At 33.6% G+C, this 16,207-nt stretch overlaps 1 protein-coding gene across 1 annotated transcript in view; it reads left to right on the top strand.

Moving 5' to 3' along the window:
- Positions 1–16,207, top strand: part of LOC111415113 (adhesion G protein-coupled receptor E2-like) — a 295,725-nt gene that overhangs the window by 93,716 nt on the left and 185,802 nt on the right. Inside the window, exon 2 of the mRNA XM_071196332.1 lies at positions 612–777. Coding sequence (XP_071052433.1) covers positions 620–777 — 158 coding nt within the window. The 5' untranslated portion in view covers positions 612–619. The remainder of the gene's footprint in view (positions 1–611; positions 778–16,207) is intronic.

The raw sequence follows: 16,207 nt of genomic DNA, 5'->3' as shown, positions 1-16,207 counted from the left end.
CATTAAAAAAGAACGACTATCCCAATTCGCCTTCAACAAAATTTCTTACTTCCCAAATGAATTGGGAAAATGGGAAGTAAGATCAGTAGAAACATCTTTATACTGAGGAAGCTAAAAACGGAGGTAACTCACGAGGCGGTATATAGCGCATATTATGCACTGATTCATTCCTAGTTGTCATATTCAATACTCACGTATCTTTGCACTGCAACGGAGAGCGGTGAGAGTAGATGCTTTTAATAAATTAAAGATTTTAACTCTACCCTCACTTTTTATTCTCGAATGCGCTCTGTATGCTTTGGATAACAGGGGACGTTTTGCGGTACATGACGATATTTATGAGCATAATACTAGGAATAAGGATAAAATTTATAACAATTACTGCCGTTTATCCAAAACACAGCTTGGGCCAGAGTAGTTATCTCGAGTGGTACTTAACAAGATGTCGAGTGAATTAATAGGAGAGCCTAATAGAAGGATTTTTAAAGATAGCTTAAAAAAAATTTTGTGTCAAAAAACATTTTATTCTGTGCAGGAGTTCCTAAATGCAGGGAATTTATTTATAATATACTCAACAATACATGTTTAAAGATATCGTTTTTTATTTGCAGATTATAAAATGGAAACCCTTTACACATCAAGACTCCATGGATTCCCAAATTTAAGTCGTGCCGTTTCTGAATCACCATTAACCGAAGAAAGCATGCTGTCATTGGTGATAGTTCTTGGAAGTAGCGTCTCTTTAGTAGGACTTGTTTTCGCTTTTATCACTTACAGGTAAAGTATTCTTTTTGTGCTTTATTAATTTTAAAAGTAACCTAAAAAATCTTCCAACGGCTTCATCGTATCGTGTCAACGATGCAATAGAGGCTTGAATGATACGAACTTCCTGTATTTTCTGTTGATCGATTCTATCCCACTTAGGTGGTACGGGTTGAGTAAAATTATAATGTAAAAACGACGCAAACACGCAAATAATAGTCATCATTTGCATCATATTTCGATATTCAAAAAGAGTGTGTTTCTCAAAGATAAACGGCGATACAAAGTTAAAAATGATTTGAATAAGCGTTGCAAAACTCGATATTAATGCGCAAGCGGTTCCTGCATAATGCCTTGTAATATCGATTGTATGCGAATCAATGCTGACTCTAAATCCACTTTCAAAAAATGTTGTTAATACATATAAAATTTTAACGTATTCAAAATGACAATTTGCGTATGTTATATAAATTTTTAAGATACAAGGTATAATAAGCCCGATTCCTATTAATAATGTTCTTAAATACATAATGGAAATATTCCATTTTCTGATTGTGTAATCGATAATTAATGCTATTGTAATTGAAAAGAAATGTTGTATAGTTAAAACAATCACGTTTAATTGTCTTAGTTCTCTCTTCGGCATGCTCATTACCGCTCTAAAAAAATACATACAACATATTCCATAATAACCAACGTTCCAACTATAATTTGCAATATTACAAAACGCCAAGGTCCATAATCTGTATTCTTTTAAAATTTTTTTAATTGGAATATTCGCGATGGGAAATTCTTTAACGTATTTTAACATTTCATCGCGTTCTTTTTTGTTGCTAAAAGGATGTAATTTCGGACTTGAGTAAACGTTATAATGAAATATAAGAAGCAGAAATATTTCGATGATTGCTAAAATGTAGTTTTGTAATTTCGATCGTTTCCAACCGTAATATTCTAATAAGTATTCAGCAGTACTATCGATGGCATTTGAAGCAACCCTTAAAAGTACAACAACCCATGTAATATGACCGGTTGGTATCCAGTGAGCAATCAAATTCATTCTTGCACATGATTCACCTCCATCTACAGCTCCCGTAATTATCATAAAGATAACTCTAAATATTTGACTTTTTAAATCACTTATCGTCAAACCAATAAAGCCCAACACTATGTACCATCCTATATAAAAATAATAAATGTATTTAGCTCCATATAGATCGGCGTAACATCCTCCACCAATTGATCCAAATATTAAACCGACTAAATAAAATTCGTGGGATCCAAATATTAGCACGTCATCAATGTAAATAAAATTAGATGCATTTTTACTTGTAGTTTCTATACATTTTTGCATTTCCGCTGTTTCGTTCTTTTCGAGTGATTCGTTACTTCTCTTTATAGAAATGGGATCGGTCGTTAATGCTTTTGAGATTATACAATTTGGAATTAACACACAAAAAAGTAACGGGATTAATGTGTAACGTTTAAGACAAAATCGACTTAATGTTAAATATTTGTGGAGATTTATGTTTTGAAGTTTTTTTGGCATTTTTTACAGTTTTAAAGTGAATAAAAATTAATTTCATTGACACAAAAACATAAACTTTAAAATAATTTTTGGCAGTGACGTTCAATCGATTGTTAATCTTTCAATACACGCGCGCAATTTAAATTTCTAATTTTGCACCAGCGTCATCTTTTGTTGGCTAGCTGTTTCAAATAACAATATTGTAGCTTTTTCTGGCAATAATTACTGTTCTAATAAATATTAATATTTTGAAAACGTCTGAATACGCACGGCTAAATCTAACAGTTTCTGCAAATTGACCGAACTGTAAACACAAACCGCAGGCGACACTTTGGTACATGTAAAGTGCCGCCGCGAGATTACTTACCTAATTTTTCTGTTTTCTTTTGTTATGTCGGGTTGGTTTTCTTCATTGGATCTGATAATGCACGTTTAAGTACTAACATAGTAAATCTGACCACTTGTCTCACAGGCGGCACAAACTCAATGGACGTAAAACTAATTGTTTGTTAACTTTTTAATCAATTCAATTCTACTTTTCTATACGATCTACTCTCTGGTAGGTCGGAAATACCTTAACACGTTCGGTATGGAGTGGTATGGCATTACTGCCTCACTGGCTCTACTTTGACCGGCGTTTCACCAATCCTGGTCACGAATATTTAATTATATTATTTTATGAGGATTTATAACAAAACTTCAAAATAATAAATATTAGAAAATAATTAATTATTTTTGCCAAAAAAAGTAAATATGATTTGAAAATATATCCGAGTGATGTTATTTTAATTTTTTTTTTGCATTATGAATAGAAAAAATAATTCTTATTACCGTTATTACTTATTACTCTGTGTAATTTCTTTGAATAATAAAAAGGCGTTGACCAATGCAGAACCTAAAATTAGTTCAATAGCTAATTTTCGATACCATTTAGTACCTTCACAGGCAATGCCATTATACTTTTAGCTGGTCAGATACGTCCAGACGCGGCGCTACCGGGGGGTGTAAGGGGTGCACTGCACCCGGGCGCTGCCTAAAAGGGGGCGCCGGCGCCTTTTTAATGTTTTACCCAACAATATCTTATCTTTCTTTTGCAGTATTTAATCTCCACAAAGCAATTTTAGTCTTTAGAAAGCAGTATTTAGTGTTCCAGACGCTGTATTTAGACCTGTCGGCAGTATCTAGTCTTCAGAAAGCAGTATTTAGTCTTGTAGAAGCAGTATCTAGTCTTCTGCCAAAGTTATGTATGTTTTCTCCAAAATATTTTATCATTCTTTTGCAGTATTTAGACCTGTTAGCAGTATCTAGTCTTCAGAAAGCAGTATTTAGTCTCCACAATGCAATTTTAGTCTTTAGAAGGCAGTATTTAGTGTTCCAGACGTTGTATTTAGACCTATCGGAAGTATCTAGTCTTCAGAAAGCAGTATTTAGTCTTCTAGAAGCAATATCTAGTCTCCTGCCAACATTATGTATGTTTTCTCCAACAATATCTTATCTTTCTTTTGCAATACTTAGACCTGTCAGCAGTATCTAGTCTTCATAAAGCAGTATTTAGTTTCCACAAAGCTATTTTAGTCTTTAGAAATCAGTATTTAGTGTTCCAGATGCTGTATTTAGACCTGTCGGCAGTATCTAGTCTTCAGAAAGCAGTATTTAATCTTCCAGAGCAGTATCTAGTCTTCAGAAAGCAGTATTTAGTTTTTTAGAAATAGTATCTAGTCTTCTGCCAACGTTATGTATGTTTTGTTCTTGATACTGACAGCTACTTCTCTCTGGGTGTCTATCATCATCTTTTTGGGAGCCTCTTATTATCTATACGGATCTTGTACCACCCGGTACCTCATTTCTGCAGCTGTTACTTTGTTTTTGTGCTAACAAGTGATAACAAGACAAGTCCATTGGTTTCTTGTTCATATTCTTCGCATTCTTTTATTGAACACATAAGTATTGCCATGAAAAATCATGTTTAGTTTATAATCAATTTTTTGTTTTCTCTGAACAGTAATTTTAGACTTCATGTGGACTTTGAACAATGTAATTTCTGTTTTTTGCTTAAGTCTAGTTTAAAACTATTGCAATTTCAGACTTTCTCTTGCAAATTAATCTTCTGACCAGAGTATTCCCGACTATTCCCTTAAGTTTGGTTTTTCACCAGTATAATTCTTAAATTTTTGCTGAAGTATGGATTATGATTATTCCAGTCTTTTTTAAGTTTATTTATATTTCTTTGATTATATATATTTTTTTAATTAAAATGTATTTTTTAATTTTTCGGCGGCACTCCGGTTCCCGCACCCTGGTGCTTCATTTGCTAGCGCCGGCACTGGATACGTCAATATACGCTTTCGACTTATTGTAGTCAAAAATAGCTAAAGGTTTTTCTATTTCCTTTCCACGTTGTTGAACTCGAATGATCTCGCAGTATGTTTTGATGTGAGTAACAACACATCGTGAGTGTCTTTCCATTTTAGCATTACAATACCACAAATGGCTATCATTTCATGTTTTTTCAGTTTTTTATTCAAAACTTCCCATATACATACAGACCATCGGATGTTAACCGTCAAAGAAGAGATTAAAAAGTTTTCTGAAAAGCATGAAGCTAGACTTTACCGTCACGTTGACATGAGTACAGAGTCTTATCAACTGCTGGACAACAAAAACCACGTCCAAGACTGAAGAGAAAAAACCGTGTGGTCTTGTGTAGTGTGTTGTGTAAAAGCAGATCACTGTGCCTCAGCATAAAGCCGGAAGATATAAATAGATACACTTTAGTCAATAAGAATACGGTTCTTCTTGCACTGTTGTCTCCTATTTGAACTTTTGTATCCTAAATAAGTAGCAAGATACTTATTTAGCACAGCAAGATACTTATTTTGTAATTCCAAAATTATAAAACTGCTTCAGAACACTACATCTGAACATAGTTTAATTTCGTAAAGTATTTGCAATCTTGCAGTTCTTTTTGTCTTTTTCCAGTTAACATGATCTTCTTCTTTAGCTTTGTTACTTTTTATTTCGTTTTTATCTGCGTCTCCTTGCAGTGAAATTTCTTATTCATTTATTGCTTAATTTTTTTATACCGTATATCCATTCTATTAAACTATCACTTTTTCAGTCGTTCTCTCATTAATGAGAATCGTGATCATTAGCAACTTGTGCCGTCAGTATTCTCTATTGATTTCCACCACCACATTTCAAACGGATTAATTCTCTTTCTTCTGTCGGCTGCTTTTGTCGTCCACGTTTAAGAGTACTTCTTGTAATAGAGTGGTCTTTCCAGATGTAAGATAGTCCTATTCTTCTTCGGATGTCGCGTTCTCTTGAACCAGTGTTATCCATATATTATATAGGTACCTGATCTGGACTACGATTTGAAATCTGAGTAAAACATCCATCAGTTGCAGAACATCAAATTTTTTTGGTTTCTCTGCGTTACTCTTAAGGCCACATTTATTACTTTCAGTCTCAATTCGGTCTAGAAGATCCATCGCGCTTACCCGTAAATAGTTCTGTTTATTAAATTAAATGATTTAAAAGAAAAACTTCTTTTACTTGCCAAATTTATTTATTAATTAAATCAGAAACTAGTTTCGGGTTTCAACCCCATCATCAGTCTGAAACTATAAATAGATGAAAATAGACAAATTACACGTTAAAATATTAAATAAATGTTAAAAAACTTACAGTCAATGAAACTATATAAAACACATAATATTGATGTAAGAATATATATGTCACAAAATAGAAAAACTTAAATTAGACATATAACATTCCAAAATTTTTATAAAGTAAATTCCAAGAAGTTTGAAGAACTGTTTTCCTCTTATTTTAAAAACAAACACGATACCATTCATCATTTAAATACCATACTCACTCATATAGTGTAACTTTTGCACATCTAACAACGAGTTTTATAAAGTCAAAGAAGGACTCCCTAAGGGAATGCCTTTATCAGGTCTACTATACTCTGTTTTTAAACTAGGAGGAGTAAACGCGAAAGTCAGATTTACACTAGGAAAAATCACCAGAAAATATTATTAGATATTTTGGCGGTAAATTTAAATTAATAATAATTATTATTTATTTATTTACTTATTAATGTATTTATTTTCGTTTGTTATCGTCAACACTAAACATACAAATTAACATTGAGGGTATGAGTGTATTTATTTTAAAATAAAATTTTACAAAAGTAAATAAAATAAAATTTATATAGAACTATAATAATAAAATATATACATTGTTATAATATTTTTTTTATGGATACATGAAGAGAAATAGCAAGAGTATATTTGAGGGGTCGTTCTTCACAGCGATAGTTTTTAATACTTTTTAAATAGTGTCGTCGCCAAACAATTATATCGTCACGTTCGGTTAGAACACTCTTGCGATTTCTCTTCATGTATCTGTAAAAAACATAACTCGCTTTGGTAACTCTGGATGACTGCGTAGTTCCTTTATAATTTTGTTCAAAGTTGGAATTTCGTTTTTATAAAAGAAACTGTGGCAAATTTGGCGTATGGAAACCTTAGTAAAATCATCAAGCTCCGTAATAATTCCAGGTCTCCCACCTAGCTCTTTGGGACTTTGGGACTTCCGGTATCTTTATATTCCTTCACCACACGGTATACTGTTGATATAATTTTTAAAACGTTTTTCTTGCCAGCAACCTCGACAATTTTATCAACAATATTACTAATTTTCGTTGGGTTTTCGTCATTAATGTATTGCTTGTAGAGATTTAGGATACTTTGCTTTTCAAACAAAGCTAAGTGTCCTAAATTCAACAATTTACGCTTTTTCGGAGGTGAAATTTATTGTGAACGACTATTAGGGTCACGATCCATACCTTGTTCTAAAAACAAGGTATGGATCAACATACAGAACAAGGTACAGATTTCACTCAATTAAATTGAAGACGCAAAAAAATGACAAAATGAAAATCAAAATTCAAAATTGCCTGTGGGTGAACCTTCCTCGCATTCAACCAATCACGTGGAAGGTCAATCTGGTGACAAATTTAAAATACTCCTCCTGGTTTAAAAACAGAGTATAGCTGATATTTTTCTGGACTATATTGATAATAATAATATTATTAATGATAATAACCCTTTCAAAGAAAATATCCACAGCTGGATTAGGTACGTCGATGTATTATGTGTTTTGTGTCTGGGAGAGAGATAGAACATTACTCTTTGAATTTTTAGAATATTTAAATAACTTACATAAAAACTTGCATTTCACTGTAGAAATAGAAAATAATAATAAAACTCTTAACTTTCTAGATTTAACCTTAACACATTCAAATGACGGCAAAATATGTTATGATATATATAGGAAATCCTCTACAATTCCTACAACTATACCTTATGATTCGGCCCATCCCCTTAATCATAAGTTGGCAAATTTCAGATTGTTACTGAATGAATTTTATACAAAATTTACCAAACAAAATAAATTTCCTTTGAAAATTATTAACAATCTTTTTAATAAAATATATATTCAGACCGATCCTTTATATTCGAAACAAGAAACAGAACTCAACATTAACTTTAATAATATTACCTATCATTCCAAATTCATCTTTTCTAAATACAACATTTCTTTAGCTTTTTCCAATAGGAACAACATACTTAATATCTTTTCTAATTATCATTACAAGATTAATAGTAAAATTAAAGAAAATGGTGTGTATTCAATCAAGCGTTCTGAATGTAAAGATGTTTATATTGGCCAATCTGGCGGAAAACTAGAAATACATATCCATGAACACAAAACTAAATCTAATTCTAATGTTTTTAAACACGGCAAAGAAACAGGTCATGAAGTTGATTATGAAAATGTATCACTCTTACACAAGTGCCATAAAGGTTTTAAACTTGATTTATTAGAAACCCTAGAGATTAATAAACATAAAATTTACAACGATAACATTTTACTTACTGATCAAGTTGAAATTCAATATACAGGGTGTTCATTTCAAAACTTTCCACCTCAATTTCTGTAAATCCGGAAGTTTAAAAAGAAAATCGCTGTAATAGGTAAAGAATAAAACCAAGGGGGACAACTTTTTATGCAAAAATTGACTCACTCACTTCAACCCCCCGCCGCCAGAAACCAACCCCTTAAATGGAAAGGGGTGTCAAGTGATACCTCATTTTAAAGGTCTTTTAAGGTACTACATGTTAGTATTTATTTTTTTTAAATTGATCGATTCGTTTTCGAAATTTTTGCGAAAATCTTTGTTTTGTATTTCCCGCTTTAATTAATATTAAAAACTTTAATCGTCTTCTTAAAAGCAAGAATAAGTAATCTTTTATTATTAATTTATAAAATTAAATTACCATGTTCGTTTTTATAACGACCATTAAACCTTTATTATTTCGGAGCAATCCGAAATCTTTGATATTTAGGTTGTTTTGACAATGATATACCTACGTTGGCTAGCTTGCCTGGCGTCTGTCAGAGATATTTAGAAAAAACGATTTCTGTTTCATTTTTCTTTTCTTTTAGGTTTATTTGGTTATTACTTAAACAAGTTTTAACTGCATGAAACGTTCTATTTTATTTTCAGTTATTTAATTATGTACAAAAACTTTTTGCAGAGAAAATCAACTTAATAATTGTTCAAAGTGTTGTCCATTATTAGCTAAACAATGGTACAACCGTTGTTCAAAACTACGGCGCACATTTTCAAAAACTTCCCTTTGAATTTCACGGCAAGCTGCAGTAATTCTCTGACGAAGTTCTTCTAAATTTTGAGGTTGAGGAGTAAATACAACAGACTTTAAATGACCCCATAAAAAAAGTCTAATGGCGTCAAATCTGGTGATCCATCTGTTTGGAAACGTATTATCTAACCACTGTCGTACTGGGAGAACATAGTGAGGAGGAGCTCCGTCTTGTTGAAAATGTAATTCATTCTCATCAAGTAAGGCATTTTCTTCTCTATCCAACTGATTCTCGAGAGCTTCCGTAATTAGTGGATTGATAGTATTTTCTAACATATCCAAGTACACTTCGCCGTTTAAATTTCCATCGATAAACACTGGACCAATCACTTGGTCTCCCAAATTGCCGGCCCATACATTAACTTTTTCAGGATATTGTGTATGCCCTTCTACAGTCAGATGAGGGTTTTCATTACTCCAATATCTGCAGTTATGTTTATTTACAAATCCATTTAAAGAAAAAGTGCATTCATCACTAAAGCAGATATTTTTCACAAAAACGTTGTTATTATTAACAATAGTGGTCACTTCTTCACAAAACTGTATTCTCCTGTCAAAATCGTCTTCAGTTAGCTCTTGATGTATTTTCAATTTATAAGGATGGAATTTGTGAAGTTTTACAACTTTATGAACAGAACCCAAGGATATACCAGTTGCACGAGATACCTGACGCAATGAACTATTGGGGTTGATACCGAAATTACCCAACACTTCCAGTTGAGCGGTCTCATTCAAAACTCTCGACTCATTATATTTTATGTTGGCAACGGACCCAGTCTTTCTCCAGTCAATTTCTTCATGAGATTCAGGACGTATGTATGAGATACGTTCTTATCTGGATGCCTTTCATTAAAAACTGCGGCAGTTCGTCGAGCACATTCATTTTGGGATCCATACATTAATACAATTTCAATCCTTTCCTGCAAACTGTAAACCATTATTGCTGTTTTGTTTAAATAACTTTGTTAAGTGGATAACACAAAGTTGTTTAAGTAATAACCAAATAAACTTATGTTTAGAATTGCACTTTTATTTTATTCTTTTCTCGCACTGTGAGCCTACCTATAACTCGTTTATAGAAAGAGAAAAATTTCGTCTCTTTTTTTCCTTTTTTGGCCATTTGAGTCAAGAGTAATTTTCATACAGGTTTAATGGAAAATACTTTCAATAAAATTTAGTTTAATTCATAATTATTCGTGTTTAGTTTTCTTAAATATTTCCGATTGCTCCGAAATAATAAAGTTTAATGGTCGTTGTAAAAACGAACATGGTAATTTAATTTTATAAATTAATAATAAAAGATTACTTATTCTTGCTTTTAAGAAGGTGATTAAAGTTTTTAATATTAATTAAAGCGGGAAATACAACAAAGATTTTCGCAAAAATTTCGAAAACGAATCGATCAATTTAAAAAAAATAAATACTAACATGTAGTACCTTAAAAGACCTTTAAAATGAGGTATCACTTGACACAATTTTTGCATAAAAAGTTGTCCCCATTGGTTTTATTCTTTACCTATTTCAGCGATTTTCTTTTTAAACTTCCGGATTTACAGAAATTGAGGTGGAAAGTTTTGAAATGAACACCCTGTATAGTATTTGAAATATTTGAAATGACGAATTTTTTGATTTCTATTCTCATTGCGCACTCGTCGAACTTGTTTTAAAGAAGGCTTTACAAAGTCTTTTTTAGATATAAATTTATATGGTCGCGAAAGCTCAAAGGCCTCTACACGATCTCCATTTAGTGTTACCTTAATCCTATCTTTTACTCTATTTCTAAGCCTTCACGGACCAAATACAATAAGCTCGGTTTTGCTACTGTTAATTTGTAGTCCATATCGCTGGGAATAGTCCACGATCGACGACACATTATACTCAAGCTGACCACATAACTTACCCAAATCCGTTTCCTTACCCGATACATAAATCTGGGTGTCATCAGCATAATCGTGATATTTGGAGTATTTTAAGCAGTTTGATATGTTTCTAACATAAATAGAAAACAACTGTGGTGACAATATAGACCCCTGAGGACACCCAGAAGTAGATACCAGAAAATCTGACCTGGCAGTAGGCTATGCTCACGGCTTGCCCTCGCCCAGCAACATATTCACCAAGCAAATTCAATGCCTTAGGTCCAACCCCCCTGTGATACAATATAGCAAAAAGCAGCTGATGATCGATCATATCAAAGGCTTTACTGTAGTCTATAAGGCATAGAATAGTTATATTGTTGTCATCTGCAGCCCTCAAAATATCATCCACTACACACAAAAGTGCTGTGGTGCAGCTAAACCCCGATCTAAAACTCGACTGCACTTGAGGCAAAATATCCTCACATGAAACAAACTGATTCATTTGTTGCCATAACAGTTTTTCACACACCTTAGCAAAAACAGGGACTCAAAAACATTCAAGAGATGTCGGCAGCTCATATAGTATCTGTAGGTGTTAGGATGCACATGATGCACAGGAAGTGAAGCTTGTAAGAAATATTTATTGATATCATCAGGATTTTGTAAGTTCACCATTATTTAAAGCTTTCCATGGATTTTTTATATTTGGGTTAAGGTGATGCTGGAAATATGCTTTTTCCCCCTACGAATTGACTGATTTACATAATTGCGTAGATCTTTGTGATATTCATAATGCCCTTTAGTTTTTGTGTTTAAGAAACGTTTGTGCGCTTTATCACGTAAATCTTGCATTATTTTAATAATGTCAGTAATCCACGAATTTTGTTTATTTGTAAGCTTTTTCGTGGCCATCGGAGCATGACACTGCATTACTTGAACAATACTATTTGTCAAAAATGTCAAAAATCTTAAAAAAAGGAATCGCGTGAAGATCATTGCAAAATGATTGATAATCAAAATCTTTGTAGCTCCCGAAGGTGCTTAATTGTAAACACTTAATGATCACATCAATGTTTAGTGTACAGAATATTAATTCATGATCCGATAGCCCATCAGAAGATACAACACCTGTATCGATTACTAATTCAGGGTCAGATACTATAATAATATCAAGGAATATTAACGGTGACGATGTAACTCTTGTGGGGGTGGAAATTACTTGGGAAAGATTAAAAGCCTCCATATAATCCACTAAACTACGCGATGCACGAGTTTCTAATTGCAGACAATTGATATTTAAATCACGCAATATAACCATTTTGGAGACCACTGGCAAAATTTCGATGACTGTCTCCAAAATATTCAAATATTCTATTGCTCCTACTCTAGGTGCCCGGTAGACTACCCCTATTGCATGAACTTATTTATTAACCTTTATGCTTAACCATAACTGCTCAATTGCAACATTCGTACCAATTAATGTAGCATTAAGTTGTTGTTTAATATGAACTGCTACTTCTCCACCTCGAGCATTATGATCTTGGCGAAACAAATTAAAATTATTTATTTTTAACTTCTCAGAATTAACAGCTTTTGTTAGCCAAGTTTCAGATAATGTAATTATATCGGCTTGAATACTATTTATTAAATTAAGAAAATCATTAAATTTGGCTATTAAAGAACGAACATGTAAGAGCATTATTTTTAATCCCTTTGCGGCCATTTGACTAACTAGTTCAGAGCAAATGTAGTACTAAGCAAAAAACAAACAATATAAAATAAAACAAAGTATAAATTTAAAAATAAAGTATAAATGATAATTGCTCAGTACGCAGCGATTGGACGGCTAGGCTATTGGAAAAAGAAATTAGTACCTAACTGGATATATCAAACATTGACAGCGTAACTCTTTATTTAGGCCTATTCCTGGTACTTCTGACGCGCGTGCCGACTTCCTTCGTTATCGATGGTCGCTCCCATTTGTTGACAAGCTGTCTCAGTGAGATCAGAAACACCATCGATACTAATTTTTTTAATGCCTGTATTACAGTAGATAGATTCCCGCGCAAGATGATTTAGTTGATGCCTCTGTTTAGTAAGATCCTCTACGATCGCCAATTTTGCAGATCGCAACTCTTTCCTAGACCTTAAGACCAAGTCCTTATGATCCACACGCGCAAACTTCACGATACCGGATCTTGCTTTTTTGACCCAACCGATGTGTGTATTCAATAGCATCAGGTGGTAAATTAAAGCCCATTTTATTTTAAAAAATGTTCACTACTTCAATACTAATGTTTTCATCGGCTGTTTCCTCCAATCCAAATATCCGAACATTTGATCGTCTCGTATATTGCTCGAGACTATCAATATCCTTTCGGAGTTTTATATTTTCCCGTTCTACATCGCCGATTTGTTTACTATACTTGGACAAGATTTCCTCAAACCGGGTTTCAATACGTGTGACCACTATTTTTTAGCAACGCGGTCTGTATCTCTTCGTCCGAAAGCGATTCTTTAACCCTGGTACTTAACCATTTACATAATCCGGGCTTCTGAGACCCGTTATATAAAATCACGTGTAGTCAGAGCAGAAACAAAGTTATTGAAGGAAAACTTTATTTATACATATGTACGTTACAAACGTGAGGTTAAATATGAAAGTGAACATTATTGTTAAAAAAACGTTATTGTTTATTGTTTTTAGGGATTAGAGAAGCATTTAGTGCACATTCTAATACTATGCTCATTACAGATATTATTTTTACAAGTAATACATATCATTGTGCTTTTACGATCAATACTTGCGGGACATACTGAGCATCTTTTTCTCTTAATTGTTGCACTTGTGTGAGCGGCTGGTGGACCACATATATCAATAAATCTGCTCATACACTCCCGTACGCCGTAGGTTAGGGTTAGTAGATCTTCTCTGCATATGTGGTATCACTAGTTCCTTCGCTAAATCTTTCAAAAACATTCTGCGCTTGTGAGTCACTCCTATGTTGTAGTTTGGATGTTCCTTCGTAAAGACTATATATGCATTGAGTGCTGCAACATGAATGATGTTGAAGAAAAATGTCATGGGCCATCGTTTACTTTGCCACTTGCACGTGTATGTCGACACCATTTGATCCATCATGTCAACACCGCCCTTTGTTTTATTATAATGAGAGATGATTCAGGCTTCCTCTTAGCGTCGTCATTGATAGATGCGTCGTGGTGCATGGTGCTTAGTAAAAGTACGCATTTGTTCTTTTTACGTGCGTAACTTACCATGGATACGTTATTTTGAAAACTACATAATGAAGAGTAGACTACACGATCTTCTAAGGCTTTCATTTCTTTTGGAATGTCACGCTTATTCTGACGTAGTGTACCCACAACAGTAATATTTTTATCCAGCAGATAAGTTGCTAGCGGAACACTAGTGAAGAAATTGTCTATCGTGAGATTGCGACCAGAATTATGAATGCCACGCACAAGAGTTTGTACTACTTCAAGCCCCAGGTTTTTATGTGGAGGTTCTCCGGGCTGGCGACCAACATAAACTAAATCATTCAAAGCATAACCAGATGTAGATTTACACATCCAAAATATTTTAAGTCCATATTTTGCCGGTTTACTTGGTATATATTGAACGAATGTGCATAAATTCTCGGTCCCATTTGTATTTTTATCCACCTTTATGCAGAACAAATGTCAAAAAAAGGGCGCCGATAACACATATGATCACCAACATGAACGATAGTTGTAGGCTAGAATAAACATTGCATTTTCTGTCTCTTTTCTTGCCTCTTTTATTTGATTGTATTATTATTTAGGTATGTATTATATGCATTTTAATTTCACTTGTAATTATATTGATGTACAATTTGTAATAATTTGTATATTTTTTGTATTTTGCCCTTAATATGGTGCGCTGTTGGGCAATAAAGTTTATTATTATTATTATTATTATTATCTACCTCTAAACCCAACGAGTTCTTCATCAATAGTTGCATTAGTATCAGGTATGACGCAGGTTTTGCATTGCGGAATGAATAAATCCCTAATGTAGAACACCATTGTTAACTTATCGGTTTCGAAACGCGCATTCCGGGTTCTCTTGTCGTCAAATATGACGAATCTTCGTATTTCTTCAAAGAGAAATATGGACATTGTGGCTCGGTATACAGGATTGGCAAATTCATCATAAAATAATTCTCTCGCAGGAGAAGATTCGTCAGATTTGACGACAAGAAAACCTGGAATGCGCGTTTAGACACCGATAAGTTAGCAATGGTGTCCTACATTTGGGATTTATTCATTCCGCAATGCAAAACCTGCGTCATACCTGATACTAATGTAACTATTGATGAACAACTCGTTGGGTTTAGAGGTAGATGCACATTCGTTCAATATAATTGCCAAGTAAACCGGCAAAATATGGTCTTAAAATATTTTAGATGTGTGAATCTACGTCTGGTTATGCTTTGGATGGTTTAGTTTATGTTGGTCGCCAGCCCGGAGAACCACCACATAAAAACCTGGGGCTTGAAGTAGTACAAACTCTTGTGCGTGGCATTCATAATTCTAGTCCCAATCTCACGATTGACAATTTCTTTACTAGTGTTCCGCTAGCAACTTATCTGTTGGATAAAAATATTACTGTTGTGGATGCACTACGTCAGAATAAGCGTGACATTCCGAAAGAAATGAAATCCTCAAAAGATCGTGTAGTCTACTCTTCATTGTTTTGTTTTCAAAATAACGTATCCATGGTAAGTTACGCACGTAAAAAGAACAAATGCATAATTTTTCTAAGCAACATGCACCACGACGCATCTATCAATGGCGACGCTAAGAGGAAGCCTGAAATCATCTCTCATTATAATAAAACAAAGGGCGGTGTTGACATCATGGATCAAATGGTGTCGACATACACGTGCAAGAGGCAAAGTAAACGATGGTCCATGACATTTTTCTTCAACATCATTGATGTTGCAGCACTCAATGCATATATAGTCTTTACGAAGGAACATCCAACTACAACATAGGAGTGAAGCACAAACGCAGAATGTTTTTGAAAGATTTAGCGAAGGAAGTAGTGATACCACATATGCAGAGAAGATCTACTAACCCTAACCTACGGCTTACTGTACGGGACTGTATGAGCAGATTTATTGATATATGTGGTCTGCCAGCCGCTCACACAAGTGCAACAATTAAGAGAAAAAGATGCTCAGTATGTCCTGCAAGTATTGATCGTAAAAGCACAATGATATGTATTACTTGTAAAAATAATATCTGTAATGAGCTTAGTATTAGAATGTGCACTAAATGCT

This window comes from Onthophagus taurus, chromosome 6 (assembly GCF_036711975.1).
Source record: "Onthophagus taurus isolate NC chromosome 6, IU_Otau_3.0, whole genome shotgun sequence".
Taxonomy (NCBI): Eukaryota; Metazoa; Arthropoda; class Insecta; order Coleoptera; family Scarabaeidae; genus Onthophagus; species Onthophagus taurus.
Note: the sequence above shows the minus strand (reverse complement) of the source record. Positions and strands in the feature narration are given on the sequence as shown.